The sequence below is a fragment of the Lethenteron reissneri genome, chromosome 10, assembly GCF_015708825.2.
Source record: "Lethenteron reissneri isolate LAM-NWPU_2019-01 chromosome 10, ASM1570882v1, whole genome shotgun sequence".
NCBI lineage: Eukaryota > Metazoa > Chordata > Hyperoartia > Petromyzontiformes > Petromyzontidae > Lethenteron > Lethenteron reissneri.
Window position 1 is genome coordinate 3,875,295 of NC_083788.1, and position 10,869 is coordinate 3,886,163.

At 57.0% G+C, this 10,869-nt stretch overlaps 1 protein-coding gene across 2 annotated transcripts in view; it reads left to right on the forward strand.

Moving 5' to 3' along the window:
• The window catches only part of LOC133340519 (dnaJ homolog subfamily C member 5-like), a 48,085-nt gene extending 43,155 nt beyond the window's left edge, over positions 1-4,930 (forward strand). Inside the window, exon 5 of one of the 2 annotated variants that reach the window (XM_061548818.1) lies at positions 1,282-4,930. In XM_061548818.1, coding sequence (XP_061404802.1) covers positions 1,282-1,427 — 146 coding nt within the window. In that variant the 3' untranslated portion in view covers positions 1,428-4,930. The remainder of the gene's footprint in view (positions 1-1,281) is intronic. The other variant, XM_061548819.1, reaches the window with a different exon arrangement.
• Positions 4,931-10,869: the final 5,939 nt, after the last annotated feature.

Sequence of the window (10,869 nt, forward strand, 5' to 3'; positions counted from 1 at the left end):
CCTCCATAGAGCCCAATGTGTGTGTAGTGTATAGTATAGTGTATACTGTGTAGCATATCGTGGTGTAGTAGCCTCCATAGAGCCCAATGTGTGTGTAGTGTATAGTGTAGTGTATACTGTGTAGCATATAGTGGTGTAGTAGCCTCCATAGAGCCCAATGTGTTTGCTTACCGACCATTCCCCTGTTAACGATGGTAAATGTTAATGCATTGATCAACCATGTCTATTTGAATGTTACGTGTTTATGTTGTTTCAATATGATTTTGGGTGTAAAAGGGTCACTTTCGATGCCACCGTAACGGATGAAGCCCTTCGCGTGTCTTTTCTCTCCTCGCTTGACGACCAAATCACTTAACTGCAGGTCTCGCGTGGAACCAATTACTGCTCTTTGGGTTGAGATTCAAAGCTTTGGTGACTTCAGGGATTCATCTTCTTGGTTCTTTCGGTAAAGTCACGTAGAAGGGAAATAATATTAAAAAAATACAAATAAAACGATACGAACCAATCGCCGCTCTTTGGGTCTTTCGGTAAAGTCGCGTGGATAGAATAAAAATAATTACAATAATAAAAAATCACGACGTTTCGATCGCAACACGAGCAATCGTCTTCAGGTGACAAAATACAGCAGGCGGACTGCTGAGGCAGGATCAATATAGCTCGATCCCCGCTCACGGCCAACGACACCAGCGGCGATTATCTGAACAGGTTCTGAGCCTCTTCAAATGGGTGCCCGGAGCGGTGTGTCTATTTTGTCACTGGGGAGACAAAGGCGGCCGGGCGTGGTGCTGGCCACCCACCCCCTCGAGTGCCACAGTGCCGGCCTTCACAGGTGCTGCTCGCTAACAGCACTTGCCCCAACAGTCTGTTGAGACTACACGGGGGATCTTTGTCTGATGTATTATGTGCTCGTGCCTTTATTTTCGTCCACGTGTGCGTGTGTCCTTGTGCGTGCTGGCCACCCACCCCCTCGTGTACCGTTCCGGCCTTCATAGGTGCTCGCTAACAGCACTTGCCCCTACAGTCTGTTAAGGCTACACGGGGGATCTTTGTCCCTGTGCGTGCACACGCACACACGTATGTTGAACTTCTATCGCGCCGTACGTAGCCAACCATGCTAATGGAAGGTGCATGCGTTACTGTGCGTCTCGACACCCATGTGTGTATGTGTTTATGCATCCGTGTATGTGTACATGCACACCCACGTACCTGTGTACATGTGTACCTGTGCAGAAGGTGATGTCGGCGGCGACGGTGACACCCTGTGTGTGTGCACGTGTGCAGAAGGTGACGATGGTGGCGGCGGCGGTGGTGACGACACGGTGCCGATAATTTCGCAGCAACCTCGGCCCGCCACGGAGAGCTCCCAACTCCACGTAGACCCGCCCAGCCCTGGCTACAGCTCCATGGCCTCTCCCACCGATAACTGAGCTCGCTACGGATACGGAGACACACCTGCCCAGGATACACACACGCACGCGCACGCACGCCACGGATACACACACACACACACGCCACGGATACACACACACGCACACCACGGATACACACACACACACACCACGGACACACACACACCATGGATACACACACACACACACCACACACACACGGATACACACACACACGGATACACACACCACGGATACACACACACACCCCACGGACACACACACACACGCCATGGATACACACACACCACGGATACACACACACACCCCACGGACACACACACACCCCATGGATACACACACATACGCACACACACGCCAAGGATAAATGCCCGCCACGGATACACACACAGATTTTGCCGCCATGGCTAACCGAAACCCGGCATGGCTGATTGATTGTGCCAAGATCAACTGACCCCACCAATGCCGATCGACCTCGGCACGGCTCACCGAACCCCCTGTCCACGGCTCACCGTACCCCCTGTCCACGACTCGCCATACCCCCTGTCCACGACTCACCGTACCCCCTGTCCACGACTCGCCATACCCCCTGTCCACGACTCACCGTACCCCCTGTCCACGACTCACCGTACCCCCTGTCCACGACTCGCCGTACCCCCTGTCCACGACTCACCGTACCCCCTGTCCACGGCTCACCGTACCCCCTGCCCACGACTCGCCGTACCCCCTGCCCACGACTCGCCGAACCCCCTGTCCACGACTCACCGTACCCCCTGCCCACGACTCACCGTACCCCCTGTCCACGGCTCACCGTACCCCCTGCCCACGACTCACCGAACCCCCTGTCCACGACTCACCGTACCCCCTGCCCACGACTCACCGTACCCCCTGTCCACGACTCACCGTACCCCCTGCCCACGACTCACCGAACCCCCTGCCCACGACTCGCCGTACCCCCTGCCCACGGCTCACCGTACCCCCTGTCCACGGCTCACCGTACCCCCTGTCCACGACTCACCGTACCCCCTGTCCACGACTCACCGTACCCCCTGTCCACGACTCACCGTACCCCCTGCCCACGACTCACCGAACCCCCTGCCCACGACTCGCCGTACCCCCTGCCCACGACTCACCGTACCCCCTGCCCACGACTCACCGTACCCCCTGTCCACGACTCACCGTACCCCCTGTCCACGACTCACCGTACCCCCTGTCCACGACTCACCGTACCCCCTGTCCACGACTCACCGTACCCCCTGTCCACGACTCGCCGTACCCCCTGTCCACGACTCGCCGTACCCCCTGTCCACGACTCACCGTACCCCCTGCCCACGACTCGCCGAACCCCCTGTCCACGACTCACCGTACCCCCTGTCCACGACTCACCGAACCCCCTGTCCACGACTCACCGTACCCCCTGTCCACGACTCGCCGTACCCCCTGTCCACAGCTCACCGATCCCACCATAACTCACCAATCCCACCACAACTCACCGATCCCATCACAACTCACCAATCCCACTACAACTCACCGGACCCACCACAACTCACCGATCCCACCACAACTCACTGATCCCACCACAACTCACCGATCCCACCACAACTCACCGATCCCACCACAACTCACCGATCCCACCACAACTCACCGGACCCACCACAACTCACCGATCCCACCACAACTCACCAGACCCACCACAACTCACCGGACCCACCACAACTCACCGGACCCACCATAACTGACCAATCCCACCACAACTCACCGATCCCACCACAACTCACCGATCCCACCACAACTCACCAGACCCACCACAACTCACCGGACCCACCACAACTCACCGGACCCACCATAACTGACCAATCCCACCACAACTCACCGATCCCACCACAACTCACCGATCCCACCACAACTCACCGGACCCACCGCTGCTCACCAGACCCACCACAACTCACCGGACCCACCATAACTGACCAATCCCACCACAACTCACCGATCCCACCACAACTCACCGATCCCACCATAACTGACCGATCCCACCACAACTCACCGATCCCACCACAACTCACCAATCCCACCACAACTCACCGGACCCACCACAACTCACCGATCCCACCACAACTCACCGATCCCACCACAACTCACCAATCCCACGACAAGTCACCGATCCCACCACAACTCACCGATCCCACCACAACTCACCGGACCCACCACAACTCACCGATCCCACTACAACTCACCGATCCCACCACAACTCACCGATCCCACGACAAGTCACCGATCCCACCACAACTCACCAGAGGTGGGACAAAGTCATTGTTATGCAAGTCCAAGTCGAGTCTGAAGTCATCAAATTCATGACTCGAGTCTGACTCGAGTCCAAGTCACATGACTCGAGTCCACACCTCTGCAACTCACCAATCCCACCACAACTCACCGATCCCACCGCTGCTCACCGGACCCACCACAACTCACCGGACCCGCCATAGCTTACCAAACCTGCCGTCCACGATCGCCACTGTGGCTCAAAATGTTCCACAGCAGCAGCAGCAGCAGCAACAGGCAGTGGAACTTATAAACAGCCAACCTGGGCCAGCAGACACAGCCAGAAGCGGCTGCCTGACACTCAACAGTCGGTAGCATGAGATACAGATCGCCAAGCCCAGCTACAGCCATGCTTACAAGCAACCACGGGCAACACTACAAGCAACTACAGCCAACGTACAAGCCGCTAACGGCCAAAACCACAAGCTGCTACAGCCAAACTACAACCAACTACAAACAAACTAAAGTAAAAATACAACTAAATTCCAACAAACAGCCAAACTGATGCCAAACTACAGCCAAACTACAGCCAAACTACAGCCAAACTCAACAAATTATTATAAACTTCAGCCAAAACTCCAAGCAGCCACAGGCGAACCACAGAAAACTACAGCCAAACTATAAACAACTACAGCCGCACTACAACAAACTACAGCCAAACTATAGCCGTCGGTGACGCTGTCGCTAGGCGACACAGCAAGTCGGTCCACACACCCCCGCGGGCTGGTTGACAGCAGCGCGCAGGCAGCTTGCTGTGATTGGGTGAGCTCTCCCCTGTGACCCCGTGACCCCCGTGACCCCTCTGTGATTTCCCCCGTGACCCCCGGTGTGTTGTCGAGAGACTGGGCGGGGGCGCTTGCTTGCGATGGGGATGGTGCCAGGCGGGTTGGTGGTGGTGGTTGTGGCTTGCTAAGTGATGGTGCCCTCTTAGTATTGGTGCTATATTTGGTGATGCTGCTCGGCTGGCGATGATCTCCGTTGGCGAGGGCGCCGGCTTGGCTGTGTGGTTCATGTCCGTGCTCTGCTCGTGGGTGATGGTTGTGGTGGTGGCGGGTGTGTTTGGTGATGAATGTTACGGGGGTTGGTGATGGGGCCGATGTTGAAGTCTGGTACCTGTTGTTAATTGATCCGAATCAAACTCCGCGGCTGTTGGGGTCTCTCGCCCCCTACACTACGACAACATTAATCGCTCTACTGCTGAAGGATTCCGCACACTGTGGGTTATTTGACCATACATCACCGCGCCGGTCAGTACAGGGTGAAATTCGGGGTGTGGGAAGGGGGCAGGCAGGGAGGGAGGTTGGTGCCAACCTTCGCCAATGATATCGGTGGCCGTGGCCAGGAATCGAACTCGTGTCCGTAGCACACTGCGCTAACCACTGCGCCACCGCTCCACCCACCGTGAACACCAGTGCAACATTAACGTCACGATATTCAATATCAGGGAGCTGCCAGGGCCCACGTGACGGTCAGCTGCTCCCTGTCGCGGCAGTGCGACACCGACGCTGGATTCTTAAACTCACCGTCAACTTTGCCCACCCAGCGGCATTAGATGGGTGACGCCTCGGTTAGCCGACCGGCAGGTGGCATGTGGCGGTGCGAAAGTGTGGTGGTGACTCCTCCCACCTCTTGACGACGTCTGTTCCGCGTGGAAGAGTAGGCCAAATACACGTGCAGGGCTGCGCCTTTATAGTGTTTTTGTTGGGACTGCGTCGCTGCACGCGGCGGTCCACGGCTTTGTCGCCGCCAAGCGACGGGTACGACGAGGGAGATCGCGCGAGTCGTGGTCGCGGTGGCGGTGGTCGAGGTGTCGTTCGTAGCGGGGTACCTACGGGGTCTGTTTTCGTCATAGTGGCGTTGTTGGGGAACCACCGCTTTTATGAAAACATCGCACTGATGGTCAATAATATGTAGTCGAGGGGGTAAAGCCCAGTCGGCGATAATGCGCGCGATGCGTAACGCAGGCCAAGCACAGGCTGAGGGCGCTTGGGGAGCATCCCACGCCGTTCCAGCAGCATCCCACGCCGATCCGGCAGCATCCCACGCCGATCCGGCAGCATCCCACGCCGATCCGGCAGCATCCCACGCCGATCCGGCAGCATCCCACACCGATCCGGCAGCATCCCACGCCGATCCGGCAGCATCCCACGCCGATCCGGCAGCATCCCACGCCGATCCGGCAGCATCCCACACCGATCCGGCAGCATCCCACGCCGATCCGGCAGCATCCCACACCGATCCAGTAGCATCCCACGCCGATCCGGCAGCATCCCACGCCGATCCGGCAGCATCCCCCTCCGATCCAGTAGCATCCTCCGATCCGGCAGCATCCCACACCGATCCGGCAGCATCTCACACCGATCCGGTAGCATCCCACACCGATCCGGCAGCATCCCCCACCGATCCGGCAGCATCCCACACCGATCCGGCAGCATCCCACACCGATCCGGCAGCATCCCACACCGATCCGGCAGCATCCCACACCGATCCGGCAGCATCTCACACCGATCCGGTAGCATCCCACACCGATCCGGCAGCATCCCACACCGATCCGGCAGCATCCCACACCGATCCGGCAGCATCCCACACCGATCCGGCAGCATCCCACACCGATCCGGCAGCATCCCACGCCGATCCGGCAGCATCCCACGCCGATCCGGCAGCATCCCACACCGATCCGGCAGCATCCCACGCCGATCCGGCAGCATCCCACACCGATCCAGTAGCATCCCACGCCGATCCGGCAGCATCCCACGCCGATCCGGCAGCATCCCCCTCCGATCCAGTAGCATCCTCCGATCCGGCAGCATCCCACACCGATCCGGCAGCATCTCACACCGATCCGGTAGCATCCCACACCGATCCGGCAGCATCCCACACCGATCCGGCAGCATCCCACACCGATCCGGCAGCATCCCACACCGATCCGGCAGCATCCCACACCGATCCGGCAGCATCCCACACCGATCCGGCAGCATCTCACACCGATCCGGTAGCATCCCACACCGATCCGGCAGCATCCCACACCGATCCGGCAGCATCCCACACCGATCCGGCAGCATCCCACACCGATCCGGCAGCATCCCACACCGATCCGGCGTGCGCTATGCTGCGGCGAGGCAGTCGTGCGGCCGCTTGCTCCGACTCCTCTCGCGGTCACGTGATCGCGTTGCATCTAACTGGCGTTCGCGTTATAACAAAAAACTGCGTTCCCTCGTAACGTTCATCATCGCGTTGTCGCCAATTCACGTTGATGAGAACAACGCGCGGCGTTGTCGGAGAGAACGGGCCGATTATTGCGGCGGGGGTTGATGGAGGTGGGTGGGGGGGGGCAGGCTGATTTGACCTCCCTCCCTCCCCCCACCCCCCACCCAACACGAGCGCACGCTCTGAAAGTCCCGCGACACCGGTGACGATTTATCTGAACCGGTCCTCGCCTCGGTCGACTCATCCTCGAATGGTCACCTCGTGCGCGCTCTCAACATCGCCACTCGGGGAGACAAAGGCGGCCGGGCGTGGTGCTGGCCACCCCCCTCCCCCTCGTCTGCCGCTCCGGCCTTCATAGGTGCTGCTCGCTCACAGCACTTGCCCCAACAGTCTGTTTAAGGCTACACGGGGGGATCTGACGGGACGCTATGCAAGTCCATAGGTCTCCGTGCGAGTCCGTGGGTCTCTATGCGAGTTTGTGGATCTCTATGCGAGTTTGTGGGTCTCTATGCGAGTCTGTGGGTCTCTATGCGAGTCTGTGGGTCTCTAGGCCAGTCCGTGGCTCTCTATGCGAGTCTGTGGGTCTCTATGGGAGTCTGTGGGTCTCCACTCAAGTCTCTAGGCCAGTCTGTGGGTCTCTATACGAGTCTGTGGGTCTCTATGCGAGTCTGTGGGTCTCTATACGAGTCTGTGGGTCTCTATGCGAGTCTGTGGGTCTCTATACGAGTCTGTGGGTCTCTATACGAGTCTGTGGGTCTCTATGCGAGTCTGTGGGTCTCTATGCGAGTCTGTGGGTCTCTATACGAGTCTGTGGGTCTCTATGCGAGTCTGTGGGTCTCTATACGAGTCTGTGGGTCTCTATACGAGTCTGTGGGTCTCTATACGAGTCTGTGGGTCTCTATGCGAGTCTGTGGGTCTCTATGCGAGTCTGTGGGTCTCCACTCAAGTCTCTCGGCCAGTCTGTGGGTCTCTATGCCAGTTTGTGGGTTTCTATGCGAGTCTGTGGGTCTCTATGCGAGTCTGTGGGTCTCTATGCGAGTCTGTGGGTCTCTATGCAAGTCTGTGCAGTTGCAGCGGAGTGCGGATTAACAAAGTGCCGACTAAAAGCCACCGCATCTCTTAGACGCTGCACAGAAAACCGTGGGCGCATTTACTATGTAGAGAGAATCAGCCAAGTCGGGTCTCCGTGCGGGTTTTTGTTGTGAGTTTATGGGTCTCTATCCGACTCTATTGGTCTCTAACTCTGCGGGGCTCCGTGTGAGTCTGTGGGTCTCTATGCGAGTCTATGAGTCTCTGTGTGAGTCTATTGGTTTGTGTGTGAGTGCATGGGTATGCATCTCTGTGGAGTCTCCGACTCTATTGGTCTCTAACTCTGTGGGGCTCTATGCGAGTCTGTGAGTCTCTGTGTGAGTCTATTGGTTTGTGTTTGAGTGCATGGGTATGTATCTCTGGAGTCTCCGACTCTATTGGTCTCTAACTCTGTGGGGCTCCGTGTGAGTCTGTGGGTCTCTGTGTGAGTCTATTGGTTTGTGTGTGAGTGCATGGGTATGTATCTCTGGAGTCTCCGACTCTATTGGTCTCTAACTCTGTGGGGCTACGTGTGAGTCTGTGGGTCTCTGCGAGTCTGTGAGTCTCTGTGTGAGTCTATTGGTCTCTGTGTCTCTGTGAAGTCCCTGTGAATATGTGGGCCTCTCAGAGAGAGAGAGGGAGGGAGGCAGTCGGTCAGTCATAGGCAGAGCAGAAGAGGGAGTTCTCGAGCCTGGACTTGAACAGGAACACAGAGTCGACAGCATGGGTGGCTGGGGCGAAGGGAGTTCCAGGCAGTGGGTGCAGCAGAAGAGAAAAAGTGACCTCCCCGTGTGAGTAAAGATTGACTGTGAAAGCAGACCATGAGGCCCGGAGCGGATGTGCAGCTGTTCGGCATCCCCATAGGTGGTAGATCTTCACCGGTTGCAGTTTCTCTGTGTGGCCAATACGCAGTGAATATCGCGATGCCCATGTGAAATGAGTGGGGGTCCAATAGTAATCATTGAAATGTATAATGCGCATTCCATCCTAAGATCCAAATGCGAAATGCATGACGAGCGGTAAACTAAATGAGAGGGAAGGCCACTATAGAGATGGGTTTTCAAAGCAGACTTAATTATATCTACCGACTCCGATTGCCTGATGTTAAGTGGCACGGCGTTCCATAGCTTTCGGTGCCACGCTAACAAAATGTGAACGGCGCACTCGTATTTGCTTTATCGATAATTCTGTGCGACCTCAAGTTTAGTTTTACCACCTTAGGTGGTGCTCACCGATGGGTTTGCTGTGTTGGCATGGACTGAGCGTTTCAAGTGCTCCGCTCGACTGACAACGCAGAACTCGCGGTGGAAATTCCACATTGCCATGTCGGGTTTTGTGACGGACTCAACAATTGAGTTCCCTTAACTGGCGCCTGCATCTTAGACGCTTTGGAGAGATGATGGGCTGAGTCGACACCCTCATCAGCTCGGACTTTTGAACTATCTTGGACGCGTTCTTACCCCCACCGTGCCACGCGAATGTGTCACATTTACTGTGGCTGTCACGCCTGATGATGGTGCTTGTTGTAATTACCGGCGAAACGTCACACTCGTCCAATTGTAAACGTTCTCGCGGCTTGACTCTCCCAACACACAGCCGGTGTGCTGAACTAGTCACTAAATTGACGCACTGTTTACGTGATTAACCCCAACTAATTGTCTGCGTCGTGTGGTGGCGGCTTTAGCGAGACATTTATATTTACGCGATCTACCCCCCCCCCCCCCCCCAAAAAAAAAACCCTCTTGTGGGCGAATTATTTATGATAATTGTTGCAGCTCTTGGTCCGTCCAATTCTGGATGGGGGGGCTCTCCACTTTGCGTCATCATTGGGGGGGGGGGGGGGGAAAGGGGCGGCGTCGGGCGTGGGGGGGGGGGGTGTTTAACCATACTTTACCGTGTGGGTCGGTGAAGGATCCCACTCCCCACTGATGTTGGGCTCAGGTGAACCGGCTTCAGGAGCGGCGGTGCCGCTCCGCGCGTCTCGTTCGTTAACGCGTCGGCGTCCTCGCGGGAAGCGGAAGCGGACCCCTCGTGACGTGCGTGTGCTTTGTGACGTCACCTAGGTGCGAGGGTGGGGGGGGGGGTGTCGCGTCGAGGACGCGGTCCCACGTGCGTGCGTGCATCGATGCTGTGCAATAATAACTTAGCCAAACTCTCGTTGAGTAAAAAGTGTCAATATTGCTTTTTTTTAATTACCTCTGCCAATTAGCACCGCGGTGACGTCACGGCGAGCTCGCAATGGTGGTGGTAACGGTGGTGGCGGTGGTGTTGTTGGTGGTGTTGTTGTTGGTGGTGGTGTTGTTGGTGGTGGTGTTGTTGGTGGTGGTGTTGTTGGTGGTGGTGTTGTTGGTGGTGGTGTTGTTGGTGGTGTTGTTGGTGGTGGTGGTGGTGGAACTTCCCACGTGCGAGTTCGTTAGGCCCAAGAGGTTTGTGACGAATCCTCCTCGTGGCGTTTGCACCTCCTGGCCCTGTACCGTCCCCTCGGGCCCGTGTCTACCGTCTGGTTTGTATTGTCTCCTGTCTCTCTCTCTCACTTTCTCCTTGGCGTTGTCTGCATCTCTGTCCCTCTGACTCTCTGACTCTCTACACTCTCTGTCTCTCTGTCCCTCTCTGTCCCTCTGTCCCTCTGTCTCTCTGACTCTCTGTCTCTCTACCCTCTCTGTCTCTCTGTCTCTGTCCCTCTGTCTCTATACCCTCTCTGTCTCTCTGTCTCTATGTCCCTCTGTCTCTCTGTTTCTCTGTATCTCTGTCCCTCTGTTTCTCTGTCTCTCTGTCTCACTTTCTCCTTGGCGTTGCCTGCATCTCTTCCGTTCCGTCTGTCCCAGTGTTCCTCACCGCAAGGCCACCCCGGGGCCCACTGGCGGGC